The 16602-nt window shown below is 39.0% G+C and overlaps 1 protein-coding gene across 7 annotated transcripts in view; it reads left to right on the top strand.

Annotated features, from left to right (window-relative positions):
- The window catches only part of KCNMA1 (potassium calcium-activated channel subfamily M alpha 1), an 841792-nt gene that overhangs the window by 653532 nt on the left and 171658 nt on the right, over positions 1 to 16602 (top strand). For all 7 annotated transcript variants that reach the window (XM_084634497.1, XM_084634500.1, XM_084634499.1 and 4 more), the window contains exons 11-14: positions 2208 to 2313; positions 3573 to 3655; positions 4753 to 4822; positions 6910 to 7065. In XM_084634497.1, the coding sequence (XP_084490623.1) occupies positions 2208 to 2313; positions 3573 to 3655; positions 4753 to 4822; positions 6910 to 7065 (415 nt within the window). The remainder of the gene's footprint in view (positions 1 to 2207; positions 2314 to 3572; positions 3656 to 4752; positions 4823 to 6909; positions 7066 to 16602) is intronic.

The raw sequence follows: 16602 nt of genomic DNA, 5'->3' as shown, positions 1-16602 counted from the left end.
AACAGTTTGGAGAAGTCCAGGATGCACTCTGAATTGTAAAAATGAATGAGATGATGAGCACTGAATGATACAATCCACGTAGATCTATGAAATTGGTTCAGTCACCCCCAGGTATTGGGGCTGTCTGGTTTTACTCTATTAAACTGTGACTGCTAGCAAAACAGCAGTACTACAAAAACAAGATGCTGTTGCACAGGCATAGTGATGCTGCAGACAGATAGAAATAGCAATTGCTTTAAATTATTTCAAACTATATGTTATCTGGTAATATTAGTGATCATGTTTAGGTCAGGTATTTCCTGGCAGTTAACGACTGACTGGGCCACAACTTCTCCAGCCAGTCATTAGTTGCTTGGAATGCCCTTCCCGTCAGCAATTTTGCTTAAAGGTAGTTGCTGTTTGTCACTAGCATCCCGTTACACACAATTCAACATCAAATTGGCATGTCTTAGGGAGAGTCTGTTAGAAATAGCTATTTGCTTGAGAGAAATATGGTGTTAACTGTCTTTTCCTATCAAGAGCAGCATGCATTTCTAAGTGCCATGAGCTGTTTTTGAATGAGTGATATTAATACACTTAACAGCAAGCAATCCACTTTCCTTCTTGTCAAACAAAATGATTAAAAGGTTAAGAATTATTTGTGATGATTGGATAACAGAAGTTGAAAATGCATAGAGTTGCTACCTGGCTGATTTTATAAGATTGCCATTAAATTGGAATAATGGATACAGTTGATATCCCCTGGTAACTGCTCGTATTTTATTAGGATAGGAGGGAAGTTTCCCTCTACATGACCACATGGAACTTAATTTCCAAAGGTTCTGGCACAAAAAAAGGTGTGACAAACTTGCACCCACAATTGCATATGCACTTTCAACAATAGTTTATAGAACTCTGATAACTGCCCGTACGCAGGATGGGTGACTAAGCAGTTACTACTCATTTGCATGTGCATTTGCAGTAAAGGCACACACAACTGCAAGTAAACATTTTTTTTATTTAATTGACGCTGTTTACCTGGCAAGTAAATGCTTTCTTTGTTACTAAGAGAGCTAGATAGGTATGTGCCATATTTTTATTATGAATTACTTTTCATTTGACTACTTGCTTATGTGAAAATGACCACTGGTCAAAAATGACATGACAAAATTATAACGAATGCACTTAGTAACAGTTAATACAATCTAGAGGTATTATCAGGTCCTCTTGGTGGCTGTTAACCTACTGTATGAATTATACAGTCTGACTGTATGACTGGAATTGCATCAAAGTGCAGGTAGATAACTGTGTGGTGTGGTCTGAGTGAGCAGCCCATACACTAGGCAGATTTTCCTTTCACTCAACAAAGCCGAGGAGTTTCTAGGGCTCAGTGTTGTTCTTGTATGTATGAATTGATATTGCTAAGAGCACATCTTTGATGGATAAATTTGTTCCTATTTTCTAGGTTTGTTTGTGTTTCTTAATTAACCTGGGAGCTGTAGAGTTGATAAATAATGCTAGCTGCCAATGTGAACCTTTTCTGTGCTGTTGTGTATGATTCCTAGATCTCAGCTGTGCCAAGCAGTATGGATACTGCATCTATCTCAATGAGACAGAATAGTTACACATCAATTATAATAGTTACACGCACCTCACTGTGTTTGAATTGATGAGAGCTACTGTCATGGTTCCATGACTAGCTGCACCTCTGTCCCCTTTTCTGGTCTCTCTCAGTGCACTCCCTTCAGACGTTAGGCCACATGTCTTCCTCTGTTCTGGGTGGAGTTCTCTGAGTCTTCCTCTCTTACCCTACATGCCAACTGTGATTACTCAACAGGCTCGACCGGGGTAGGCATCTGCAAGTCTTTCCTTTGGGAGCTTCTGACGAGTGGCTAATGCAGGCCACTGGACAGCTTTCTCAGACCAAAGTATTGTTTACTCTTAAAAGCAGGAGCAAAGCACAAGATAAGAGAAAACAGCTAACCCTGTAACCGTCACAGCTGCTACATTCAGGGAAGCTGGTCTTACCTCCATTTGGTAGGCCACATTCACATGTAAGTGGGGACATATGTAGTGAAAGGAATGGAGCTGTGCTAACAGTAGGTGAGGCCCACTGTTTTCACCCCACAAGAAGAGTATCAATGGAATTTCAAACAGTTTAAAAATTAATACAAGAACAGGACAGATATGTTGTGCAAACTTCTTGTTTGTTTTTTCTCCCAATGCAGTATCTCCCCTAACCTTGAGCTGGAAGCTCTTTTTAAACGACACTTCACTCAGGTGGAATTTTATCAGGGTTCAGTTCTCAATCCGCATGACCTGGCGAGAGTAAAGGTAATGATTCTGTTGATTCTTTATTTCTACTAGTTGTCGTCTCTTAAATAAGCAGATTCTACCTCCAATCCAACATCCACTGAAGTTAATGGGAGTCTTTTAGTTGACTTTAATAGGAGAGGTCCTATGGTTGTTAATATTAATGTTTAACATTTTAAAACTTGATGTTATAAACACTATTGGCACGTTTGCATAGGGGCAATTAGAAAACATTTTTTCACCCTTTTTCTATTGTCTGGTGTCCTGAAAAAGTAAATACAATTTGAGATATTTGCTAACTATAATAAAATGGCTGTATTGGTTCAAGTATTCTATGCTAAATTATTTTATCCTCTTAAAGCAAACCCTGAAGTTCAGAAGAGTAAAAGATACCAAACTTATATACAGCATTACCCCATTTCATGTCTTTCTAATGGGACGTGAACAAGCTTCTTAAATCGTAAAGATCTTTGCCTAATGTTAAGCTGTTCTAGTGAGCAGAAATTAGGATTTTTGCCTGTGCTGGCTACAAAAGCTGTTTGGTCCATTTTTATACAACATATGCTGAGCTGAGCTCCAATCAGCAGCATAAAATGATGTCCTTGTAATGGCTATACAATTCAGTCTGGTTATCTTCTCTCTTCCATTCCCTGCTTTACTGTGTGGTATTTGCCCAAATGTACTGAAAAAAAGGTAATTTTGTTATATTTTAAATCTGCTACTTTATGCTAACCAGACCAGAGGTTGATGATTGTAAGTTTTGCCACTAGATTAACTTTGCCCCTAAAATCAGTGATCTTCTGTTATTTTTATGATGTTATTGCCCAAGGACCCAAACAGCTCTGACCCCGTTGTAATAGTCACTGTACAAACAACAGAAAGACAGTCTCTGTCCCTATGGGTTTAGGAGCCTGACCTGCAACATGGAATTTTAAAACTTTGGCATGTAACCTGTTGGTACTTCGTTTTCGGTATCTCTGAAAGAACATTAGTAACTGGTAGTAGTAATAACTAAAGTCCTTACCTACCATGAGCACTATAATGTTTGGAAAGTGTTTTGAAAAGTTACAGTGATCAGTTCCATGTAAGTATTGGCACTGATATCATAAGGAGTCAAATCTACAGCTTACCCTAAGCTTTATACTCAGCAAAAACTATAAACTGTTGTTCTTGCTCCTGGAGGAAGAAGCTGATTTCTTAGAAGCCGGTGGCTGTGAGAAGAAGTTGGAAACAAAGATTTATATTTATGTTTGCTTTTTTTTTTTCCCCCGGTGTCTCAGATAGAGTCAGCAGATGCATGCCTAATCCTTGCCAATAAATACTGCGCTGACCCAGATGCTGAAGATGCCTCCAATATTATGAGGTAACCCGAAGAGGTTTTAAATATGGTTGTCATTCTCATTTCTGACCAGCAAATTGCTGGTGTCTAGGTGGACCATACCCACATCGGTTACAGTTGAAAACTTCTCACTAATTGCTTCCAGAGAGAGGGAGTTAAATTGGGGGAGTGCACGGGATGGCCTCGATAGTGTGGAGAAGTCCAGTGTGCCTAGAGTGTGGGATGCCTGTGGAAGGAGCAGGGTTTAATTATGCTCATTTCATTTTCCATAACCACATTTGGGATGTGATGGGAAAAACCCTGGTTTGATTTTAATTGCAATACATAGAATAAAGAGTATTCCAGATGCAGATTAGTGTGTTCTTAAACGGATTCAGTATATTTTAATATAATAAAATGCAGAAGTGTTATTGGGAATAGAATTATCTTCTGTGTTCTCACAATAAATGAGTTTGATTCAATAAAACTGGATTAATTAAACACTTCAGTGGGTAATGGGAAATTAATAGTGGGAGGGGAGCATCACACTCTTCTCTTTGCTCTTCAAATCTCCTCCCTACAAAAAGAGATTCAAACAACTTTATTGGACAAATTTATTCTCTGATCTTGGGAATAAGTCAGCAATGTAAGTTTTCCCCATATGCCTGCAATGCAACTTCTGGCAGCACGCTACTGTAATAAGCTGTTGCTCTCAGAAGGTATGTGTACTCTGAACACTAAACCTGGGCTCTGTCTCAGGTTGGAGCCCAACTCCCCCTTTCATCCACACACAAATCAGTCTGACTTGGGTCAGCAAACATTGAGGACTCAGGTTCTTAGAACCCTGATGGGAGGGTTGGATTAGAGCCCAAGTCCAGCTGTGGTATGGGTCCAAGCCCTGTCATTTTGCAATGTGGACGCTGGTCAAGCCGTAGGCCTGTGTCAGAAGGTCTATCTAGTGCCGTGTGTAGTGTAGTGTTAGCATGGCTGTGAGACCCAGGTCCAGAAATTGTAAACCCAGGTTTACAGTGCAGTGTGGATGTTCAAGCAAAGGCTCAGAAACACCAGGTCCACAAGCTAGGACTATAGGAAGAATGGTAGAATGTCGAAGATGTTAATTTTTTCTTTCTTTTCTTTTTAAGAGTAATTTCTATAAAGAATTACCATCCGAAGATAAGAATTATCACTCAGATGCTGCAGTATCATAACAAGGTAATGAGAAGACCAAGGGATCTCGCTCTTCAGAGCTACCACAGTATCCCACATCCACTTATTTTAGCTGCCTAAATGGAAAGCATTTTCCTTTCTCAGTAGGAACATGTGAATACAAGTTGTCATGGAATCCACTAAAGAGTTAATTCTGTTGTATTTACATATGCCAGGGACCTTATCAAAACCCTAGGATGTTTGTTACCCTGGGGTGCTGAGCTTCCACAGCTCCCATTGATTTCAGTTGGGCTTGTAAGCACACATCTCCTGTGAAATAAGGCCCAGCTTGATTCACTAAACCATGTATGATGCTGGTATTACCTATACAGATAGGAGAGTGTTTGGGATTACTATAGAACAGTGGTTTTCAACCTGCAGTCTGTGGAACCCTGGAGTCTGCAGACTATTCCTAAGATTTCCAAAGGGGTCCGCACCTTCATTTCACTTTGAATGGTCTCGTGAAACATACGTTAACTTCTATGCTAAACAATCTGTTCTGTTGTACTTAGCTGTTACACTCTGATTAAGTTTCCCAGACCTGAAGAAGAGCTCTGTGTGGCTCAAAATCTTGTCTCTCTCACCAACAGAAGTTAGTACAGTAAAAGATATTACATCACCTACCTTGCCTTTTTATAACTGTAGCTAAAGAAGTTTAGGCCTGCTCAGGATCCACCTGGTTTTACACAGTGTGATTTCTATTGCCTGAGTTAACTGCACATACATGAGTGGAGGGCAGCTAACATACAGAATTTGGTCCTCCTTCTTTTGTGGAACAGAATCATGCTATTTCTGTATTTTAAACGCCCTCAACAGGAAGCATGTTGTATTAAAAACATGTTTTCTCTTTATATTTCTAATGAAAATGAATGAGGAAATGAAGAAAAAATGATGAATGGTGATAATCCGATTATCAGGAGGAGGAAAGCATGAAGGACTCAGTGTTTGTGTTCATGTGCAGCATATGTGTGTCTGTGATAGAAGGATGAAAGTGACCACTAGAGTTTTGCATTTCATAAAAACCTCTAGAATGTTCTGTAACATTTTTAATTTGGCAAAACATATTTTTCTAATGCTTTTTCCCAAGGAAAAATTGATATGAAAACAATTATATATGGAAGTACCCATTATAACATACTATACTGAATAGTATTAAAAACAATATACATAACTTGTTGAGCAGAGTCAACACTGGATGATTGTTTTTATCCACTATTTCACTGTGCACTAGTCCCATAATCAAAAGCCGGAGAAAAGAGACTCCTTACACCAGGCTCTGTGCTTATTTGATTCTGGGGGTGAGAGAAACCAAAAAAGTACAGGTTATATCATATTGTTTGAGGGCTGGGCTCGTGGGCATGTGATTGGGGTACTGTATTTCCACATTAGATAAGATTAAAAACCTGTGTTTGATTTCTGGGGTCTATGTGTGTTTCTTATTTGTCAGGGAGTAACTGAGGTTGCTGTAAGAGGGAGTATACACGGACCTAGGTGCAATGAAAACTTCATAGCAACTATGTAACAACTTCAGCTCTGTTGATGGGCCTTACAAAGCCTCCCATCCAGTTTTCCATGGTTGACAGAAGGTCACCATAATATGAGATCTTGAGGAATGCTGGGAGATTTGAACTGAAAGGTGTAAAAGTGGAGAAGTTCCTGATACAAAAACTCTACCGGAAATATTTTGGTTTGAAGGAATATTGATTTAAACCCCCTAGTCCAGTGATGCTCAGACTGAGGCTTGGAAGCTGCAAGTGGCTCTTTAATGTGTCTCTCGTGGCTTTTTGCAGCACATTGATATTAAAACACTTTGTGCTTTTACTATGTTATTAACCAATTGTAGAATACTTGGTCAGTCATTTTCCTGTGAGAATAATGTTTATAAACAATTAATTCACATTACTGTAACTCTTTTTGGTAATGTTGATCGCTGAGGTATGAGTATCACTGCCCTAATCGTATTTTTACCTTCTACAGGAAAAGGAAGTCCAGCATTAAAGGAAAAGATTAGTTGTCACTTGCTTGGATATTTCCTGTGTTAGCAGAATGCAGGGAAAGTATTTGGAGTCCTTTACCTTTGTTTCTTCCTTCAGGCCCATCTGCTAAATATCCCAAGCTGGAATTGGAAAGAAGGGGATGACGCAATCTGTCTTGCTGAACTCAAGCTGGGTTTCATAGCCCAGAGCTGCCTGGCACCGGGCCTCTCGACAATGCTAGCCAACCTCTTCTCTATGAGGTCATTCATAAAGGTAACGTCTTGTCTCATTAGAGTGTGTTAGCCTGGGATTCAATTTGGCATGGGGTTGAGTAGAGAGCACAGCTTAAATTCAAAACAGATAGGGACACATTAACCAGTTTGGTAAAACACACACATACATATACACACACAAATTCTGTTATAAATTGGGCAGTGGGCCAGGTTCTTAAAAAATTGTGTTTTTATTTTTATTTGGCACATCTATGGCCATTAAATGATTGTTCAAAGCACAATCCATTTCAATTCTTTTTTTTAGATAAACCACATGTTTATCAAGAAAGCCTCTGCTGTTAAAATAAAAATATGATTTATATACATCTCATATGGCAACAAAGCGCCTAGAGAAAAAGAATGATCATTTTGCTCTTTTACATCAAGTGGCTAGTGGACCTCTCACTGTGAGAATAAATGTGGACCATGTGTTTGTACTTAAGCCCAAACCTCCTACAACATAATTCCTTTATTTATTTCTCCTCAGTCAAAGAGACCCTTAGGGCTTTATTTGCAAAAACTTGTAGTGCTGTTGTTCCCACCCTTTTGGGGCAACAGTACCATCTCACTAGACTAAGACCTCACCTGAGTTAGGCCACGTCTACATTACCACTTTTGTCGGTAAAACTTTTGTCGGTCAGCGATGTGCAAAAACACACTCCTTCATGACATAAATTCACTGACAAAAGCGCCGGTGTGGACAGCACTATGTCGGTGGGAGACACTCTCCTGCTGACGTAGCTACTGCTGCTCATTGGGGGTGGTTTAATTATGCCGGCGGGAGAGCTCTCTCCCATCGGCATAGATTGGCTAACTTGGAGACCTTACAGCGGCATGGCTGCAGTGGTACAGCTGTGCCACTGTAAGGTCTGTAGTGTAGACATAGCCTTAGTCAGTGTTCCTTTCCTCTTATTCTGTTTTCGGGCATTCTTGCTAGATGTAGAGGTTGGCCAGTTTCCAGTCCTGTGCTTGTGATCAGGGGCCAGTACAAGATGGAATGTGAGGTGGGCCATGGCTCCTGAAGTTCATCATGAAAGTGGGCAGGGTTTTCCTAGAGTACTAGGTGGGGAAGCTAGGAGGACTGCCAGTTTGGGTGCACATTCCAGTGGTTGGGCCTTTGGTGCAGTGCCGTCTGATATTTATTCTCTTGGCATGAGGTAGAAGCAGGGGTTTCTGAGGCTGCTGTGAGAAACTTCTAGGTGAGAAACCTAGAAAGTCATCACAGATCCTCAGGGGCTGCAGACTCTAGTGCAAGAAGCCATCTTAGGTAAGTATATGTGGTCAGAAGAATTCAGCTTTTCAATATGGCAGTAAATTATATGAAAGCAAACATGGGCTCCTCACTTTAACATGTGCAATTAGACCCTTTGCTTCTTTTATCAAACCATTAACTTTAACTCCTCTGTCTTCACAAGCTCAGCTTTGCTGAACTCTCTCTAGTTCATTGACATGCTGCATCTCTGAAGTTAACCACTCTCCTCCTTTTATCCCAAAAAGAAAGTGTAACAAACATGAAGCAGGTGCTTGTCTCTTCCTTTAATTACATTCTTTAGGGCTGCTGTTCACTTGAGGGTCACTGTGTTGTCCCTTGCTCTGCTGCTAATATTTGTAACCAGAATCTGGCACACTCAAGGGTGTTGAGCTTCTCTGCACCCACATTGGCGTATACCAGCTTTCTTGTGGCACCTTTTTAGGGACAGGCCCTTCTGTGCCTTTGCTTTTGACCCCTTGTATAGGCCATCACCTCTGTTCAGTTTCTGCATTCCTCAGGGCCAGAAGTGAGTCAGCCTCTCTCAGGAAGGACATGTGTGTATCCTCAGTAACCACTACCCCAATGCAGGTTACTTTAAATTTAAACAGATTTCACTGAGAAAATTGGGGACAGCATCAACAAGTAAAAATCATGGCTTGGGAGGAAACTGTACCACCTAGATCTTGTAGATCTTTCGATTAAGCAAGATTAAAAATTGTGCATCTTGATTTTAATTTGTCCCTCTTGCCATCGGCGTGTGTCTCTTTCAAGGCTCAGTGGGACACCAGCAACCTGTTCTGCCAGTCTCTTGTTCCTCTTTAAGCCACCCATTCTGTATTTCCTCCATTTCATAATGTATTTCCTCCATTCATACACTCCTTTTCAGCAGTGTAATGAGATGGGACTGACTGATCAACACTGGGTTATCCTTTATGATTTCTACTACAACCTACAGGCCCATTCTGCAAGGCTCTGAGGACTTTCACTGAGGGTTTACAGCATTCTGAACTTCCATTGAAGTCAGATGGAGTCTTGCTGATTCTGAACAGGTGTTTCTAGTTGTATAGTATAATCATGGGAAGATTGCCTAATTTGGTTTATACCAAGGCAACAATGTTGCTAGTTCTTGTTGTATCTGGCACTTAGATACTATTGTGCTGTGCATAGTGCAATGCGTGGATAGATCATAATTTCTGTTGTTCAGTTTCTGGGAGGCCAACAGGCAAAGAGAACATGTCTGTGCTCTTATGAGCAGGCTATTCAGATACTGCATCAGAAGTGTTTTAGGATTAAAACAAAAATATATAGTTTTATCAATGTTTTGAGAGAAAACAGTTAATATTGGTTAACATCAATTTCTGCTATCACTACTCAGGAACGATGGATTATTCATGTGGGTAACTGGGTGTAGATATTATCAGGGAGTTCAGATTTCTGAGTTTGTTAATATCTGGAACAAAACAAACACATGAGAATTGATGCATATTAACTAAAACCAAAATCCTCACTCTATCAATGCCAAGACGACGTTGACTGTTTTTAATTGAAATAACATTCTCCCCCAACACACACAAAAATTTGTTTTATCTCAGTAACCATTAATTGATGGAAATTGTGAACCAATACAACACTCAGAGCCTTTGCAACTGCAAGTGGACTGTGTTGATATGGATTGTCAGGAAGGGCTGTATAGGAAAGGGAGAAATACGTTCATAAACTGCTAACTGGGAGTCCCTTTCCTTCCATTGCAAAGTAGCACTCTTTCTAGAACATTTAAGAACTGTCAGACCTTTACAAATTCTTTAGGCAAACATCAGTCGTGGTGTTTTGTACACATCTTAGAACATTGCCAAAAAATCTTACTGAAACTTCTGTATTAAAAAAAAAGTTGGAGGTGTGTTCCCCCTTCTTCCTAACCTGATTAGAAAGTTATTTAATGTGTTGTATATGTTTGGTCAGTCAAAGACAAATGAACTTCATCGGTGGTGATCCCACACACATTTCACTTGTTATACCTTAATCTTCAGCCAAATGATTTATGTAAACTGTCTGCCCAACATTAAAGGCAAAATAAATTTATAAACCTCAAAATGTTATATTTAAATCTAATATTTTCCTTTTGGTTTTATAGCTGTAGTCTCATATGGAATCTTTTAGTTTGCTCTTGGCACTAAATTAAACCAAGGGAAAATCAGTTCAAAAATGTTGCATAACATGCAGTTGTAACAGAAATAGTTCTGTAAATACTTAAAAGGAAGAAGGAAAAATTGCGCAATAAAAAGATTTAAGAGAAAACAAATCAAAACCATACAGAAAGGTATATTTTAATAGGTCCATTATTTTTATTATGTTGAATATTCTCTGAGTTATATAAAAAAATGAAATGATATGCCTGTTCATTGCATACATGATCTCAGCACTAGATTGAAATATTGCTCTATACAGCAATTAGAGCAATTACTGTTTATGGTTTGGATTAACAAACATTTGTTTACCATTGTAAAAATATTTTTAAAAGTAAGTAAATAAAGCATGGGATTATGGAGGGCCAAATTTTGCCCTTGGATACAAGCGTGCAACCCCACTGAGGTCACATGATTCTTTTTTTTTTTTTTACAGAGTAGAGTTTGGCTGCAGATTTCAATAGGAGTCTGTAAATTATGAACCATCTTTGTAGCTCCCTGATGCTTGAGTCACTGGGCATCATTTTGGTCATGAGGAACAATTTAGAACAGCCTCATGGCTCTGCTAAGTTACATTGACAGCAAGAGCTTCCTAGAGGCTCCTTTGACAGCTAGCATTGGTGATGCCCAGCCATGCCTCCCAGCCTAGTCAGATTTATGCCACCCAGGCACTCACCTGCTTCAGAGGAAACCCCAAGCTGGCTTTCAGGTTACTGTTTGACCCCAGAGCAGCACAAAGCAGTCTTGGTGTGGAGGTGGGGGTCTGGCCCTAAAACTTCATTTATCACCAGGAGATCATCAATCAACACCACCAGTGCAGCCTCAATTACTATACCGAGGCATAAACCCAAACTGAGTGGGACTAGGGAGATGATGCTGGAGTATTTTCACCAGAAATTTCTTGGGAAAAATTGAGACAGGTTAACAGACGCTTTATTTATTTATTTATTTATTTATTTATTTATTTATTTTAGAAAAAATTGCACATAGTAAAAACATTCCCTGTTGTTTTTACTAGACATCTAGTTTGTAAACAGAGGTTCCACCTTTTGGGTATTTATTCGGCTCATAGGAGGTTCATGCACCTCAGCAGTATCCCACACATTTGGTCATTTATATTGAACAACTACATTATGCCAAAGGGACCAAACTTGCTAATTCTAATGGCTCAAAAATATAAATATTTACAAGTTATTTTGAAGCTACAATAATCTGAATCAATCGTATTTATTTTCCATGTTTAATATAGTTAAAATGTTTAGCATCTTGGTATATCATTTTTTCCCCTTGTGAAATAGGGTTGTCTGTTAATATGTGTTCATGGCAAATGTATGACAAAGCATGAGAGACAATTTTTCCTCTTCAAAATGGTTGAATTGATTCTCAACAGTGTTAGTGAGGTTTGTTCTTTTCTGCATCATGGTGGCCTGGACATTACAGCTTGCCCTGTAGCTATAAAAGAATTTCAGATTGTTGCTTCCTTAATCTTTATGAGAGGCTTATTTTTTGATTAAATACAAAATATAACACAATATCCCAAATCAAACCAACTCCATCCTCAGTCTCTTCCCTGCTGTTGGTTCCTATTCCTTGACAGCACTGAAGATATTAGATAGGATCATTAAGTTCAGGTATAGTTGATCTCTTTGATGTAACTATTTATTTCATTATGTCGAGAAGTAAGTGCTATGAACAAGATAGATCGGTTGAAACTGCAGAGCTGCTGATAATTACACTCCACAATGTGGGGCTAGGTGGCTTTTTTAACAATATTAATGGTCATACTTGTGATACTTGCATCCTTTTTTCATCCCACTGTCACTATTTATCACTGGTAAGTGACAGCACTATGTAAATATGTTTGATGATATCAAGATTGTATCTATATATGGATAGAGAAGAAGGTAGCAACATTGCCATTTATTTTAAAAAATGATTCAGAGGAAAATTAAATTTCTTCTCTTGGGGCATACTATGTCACTTTCCAGCTATTCTTCAGATGGGCAATTGAATCGATGGATAAGGTGTATTACTATTATCCAGGAGACCAGTGCAGTAAAGTAATAGAGAAGAGGAAAGATGAGTTTGTAGTTAAGGCACTTAATTAGAACTCAGGAGATCTGGGTTCAAATCTCGGTTATGCAACCGTCTTCCTCTGTGACTGTAGGAAAGTCACATAATCTCTTCTCTTCTCAGTTCCCCATCTGTAAAATGATGGTATTTCCTTTTTATCGCCTTTTACTTATTTTTTTCTATTTAGATTGTAATCTCTTTGAGGCAGAGACTGCTTCTTACTGTATGTAGGTACAAAGCACAGCACAGTGGGGCACCAATCTCAGTTGGGGCATGTAGGCACTACCATAATGCAAATAATAAAGAAGAAAATGTGTATCACTGAATCTGAAGTTTGGTCACTATTTGGGGAGAGTTATAGATGATTCCTTGTTGGTTCAAATTAGTTAACGACTTTTATCAGAAATGGTTAATTGTGTGCATCCTCTTTTTGTGTCTCTAGGATCTTATATTACATACATCTTTGTAGTATCTGTCTGAAATGTCTTATACTTGCTTAGCTGCAGTGATAAAAATGACAGGGTGACCTCTGAATGCCTTTTCTTGGGCTCATTTGGGGCAGGCTCTTTCAAGCCATGATACTCATTCTGCATAGGAACAGGGCAATGCAGTGCATTCTGTCATCATCCCTAGATATGACAGTGCATAAATGAGTAAAGGAGGAAGTACACATTCAAAAAGGGAAAAGGTATGATGAAACCCCTCCTTGACACCCTTATGTAACTATTAATGTTGCTTGTAATACCATCGTTAGCCCTGGTTAGAAATGGAAAGATTGAGCATTTGTAGCTTCAGCACAACAAAAACACATCAGTTGGGAAGGATACTTTTTCTTTTGGATGTAAATTACTCTTTTACATAAATTGCTTTGTCACAAGTACCAGTAGAATATCTTTAAAAGGTAATAAGCCAGGCTTCTCCTAATTTATCCATCTCATGAGGTCTCCTTCAGGTTGCATCTGTGGCTAAGCTAATGAATCATCCTTGTTGGTTGCACCATGTTGGCCTTACTTACATGACTAGGTGCCCAATAAACACTGGACATGCTATGGAAGGGTATAACATGTCATCACTGTGGGGTAAAAGAGATTCTCTGTTGCTAGACATTGTGGAAGTGTACAACTCTCATTGATTTCCGGGGAGCATTTGCACCCGCAGATCTGTGAGGCTGGGCCTTTAACTGTGCCTAGAGGACTCAAGTCAGGATAACCTTTATCATGTGACTAGCCAAATCAATCTGCAGCATTCAAAGGGATAAACAGTTTTTTGTGTGTGTGACTGGAAAGGAAGAAATTAGACTATTCAAGCTTTTGTCCATTGAATGTGCCGAGTTTTTTCTCGTTTTGTATCTCAGAGCAGCTAGCAACTTGTTGGGGGAAAAGGTCCTGTTTAATTCTTAGGCTATCAGATTCTTCAGTAATGAGTAAATATGCTGGTGTGGTCTCTTGAGTCTCTCTAACAAAAAAGTAAAACATAAAATTAAAAAACAGCTTTATTTCCAGTGCAGATTCCCCACCCAGCTTCCTAACTAATCTTTCTTTCTGAACACTTAAGAAAGGCCAAATTAGCTCATCTGAAAATGCATGCAAGAACAAACTACATCTGTTTGGCTCAATCTAAAACCAGGCAGTTAATGACAATTGGAACTAATTCTATCAATTAGCAAATGTCCCCTAAATCAAATACCTGCTTTTTTCCCCTTGGGCAACACAGTTAAGAGGGGGTGACATGAATGGGGTTCTATTTAGAAATGACTCTAAAAATACGTAGAGCTTGATTACACAATCAGCATAAAGCTCTTGTTGTGGAAGAGTGGGAAGCTGCCTCACTCCTGGAGAAACAGCAGGATAGATTTTGCCTTGGGGTACAATCTCTTCTGAGCTGCTCAAGTGTGCACTGGGGATGTACATTCAGCACTGGCTTTTAGAGCAGTGAAGATAAATAGTCTTACCTGAGGACTGGTCAAAGAGGGGATTGGGGCCATAATAAATATTCCCCTCCATTCTTTCCTAGCTCAATGTTGGGTCATTTGTTTCCTGAGGGTGGCAAAAAGCAAACAGGTCCTACTCACAAGGACTGCTATTGTTACAGGACCCCACTGTGCAATGTGCTGTACAAACACAACAGAAAGCCAGTCCCTGCCCCAAAGGGCTTGCAATCTAAGTAGAAGACAATACACAACACATTGAGACAGATGGGAGAATACATGGAAACACTGAGATACTGTTGGTCCATGCAGTGGGCAGTGGTACCAGTGGCCTAACCATTGTGAAGATTTTTATAAGCATCATGACAAAGGAGAAATTTAAGGAGTTTTTGCAGGATCTTGACTGACTTTGCTGATGTGGACATTCTTTTATTATCATTCATATGAATTAGTGGACGTATAAAGTTATTAATATGTCTACATACAGATGCACAATTCTGAAATGACAGATACCCAATCCTGGGGAGTGTTCAAAATCAAAGCCCAGATCTAGAATTTGCAAATGATCCCAGTATTTTAACAGGCTAAACTAAAACCCTGGATTGAAATACTCCTACACTTTGGATTATTTGAAATCCTGTTCTAAATTCTGGATAGTTTGAAATTAATTTCTGAATTTTTTGTCTATAGCCTGCCTCTAGCTATATATTTTCTTCACTTTCTCTTGGTACAGAATGGGTCAGATCCTCAACTGGGCAAATGTGCAGAGCTTCACTGAAGTCAATGGTGCTATACCAGTTTAAACCAACTGAGGATCTGGCACAATATGTTACTCTGATTTCAGAACTTCTTTCATTCTTATATGCAGACAGATTGAAAACAAAGAGTCAGCAGTGTTCATTCTGTAACAAGAAAAGTACAGGTGTGGAGGGGGTGTTTTTGTGTTTATGATGATTATTAAATAGGCAAGGTAAAAACAACTAGATATTAAAATAGGGAAGATAAATGAGAATCAACCAGAGATAAAGTGTGTCCAGTATCCATCTTGGGTTTATAAACATGCCCGTGGGATCTCCTTATAATGATTGTCACTTGTATTTGAGTATGACTGTGCCTGGAAATCAGTTTCCACATGTAGGGTTCAGGAAATGTGCTGAGGCAAGTTGGTGTCTACGTTCCTTCCTGCTGTCGGCCAAACTGGGACAATGGTATTCTACTGCACATTCTGCTTCCTTCGTAGCAGAGTGCCAGGCTCACCTGCATGGGCTGTATCCTCTCAGATAATTAAGTTGAGCCCGGCAGACTGTATGTGCCGCTTGATGCAATCCTTGTAGTGGAGTTTGAGATGGCCAACCTTCTTATTGCTTTTTTCAAAGAACTCTCTTAGGCAGTCTACTGTTATTCATATGTGTGACATGGCTGACCCAAGTAATTTGCCTCCACACTTAGCTTAGCTTAGCATGGCTGCCAGCCGTAGTAGCTCACAATGAAGTACTATGGAAGGGATCTATATGTGTAACATATAAGTCCTAATTGTACCTCATTTGGCCATTGAACTATCTAGCCTTTCCAGAATTGTTTTTTAATGTACCTACCACCTTTTTGTATGGCTAAAAGGTTATTTTTGTGTATTTCAGTGTTTGGTACTGGAATAAGACTAAGGACCACAGGGCTATAACTATTTTCTAAATGTTTTGGCCACTGAAACCAGGTACAAGAGAAATTTGAATGTTCTGAAGCTTTACACATTGATTTGGATCAATTAGCCAATGTGTCAATGGACAGTATTTTAACTTTTGTTGTGTAAATATAATACATTTTAAAACTTTTGTTGAATTCATTTCAGTTGCTAACAAATTTGGACCTTTGAAAATATATTTATGTAATCTTAAATATACGTGTACATAAAGCCATTAGGTAGGTAGGTTTGAAAATTTGGATCAATAATTAGCAGACACTTTACTGATTATACTTTTGTTTTAGAAGCAGTGTTTAGCATAGAATAATGTGGCATATAGTTAATGTAAGATCAATATAATGGTATTCATGAAAGTAACATTTAGGATTAATATCCAGGAAAAATACTGAATTGCAAGTGTTAAA

The sequence above is a fragment of the Lepidochelys olivacea genome (genome assembly GCF_965140295.1).
Source record: "Lepidochelys olivacea isolate rLepOli2 genome assembly, chromosome: 7".
Classification (NCBI taxonomy): Eukaryota; Metazoa; Chordata; order Testudines; family Cheloniidae; genus Lepidochelys; species Lepidochelys olivacea.
Note: the sequence above shows the minus strand (reverse complement) of the source record. Positions and strands in the feature narration are given on the sequence as shown.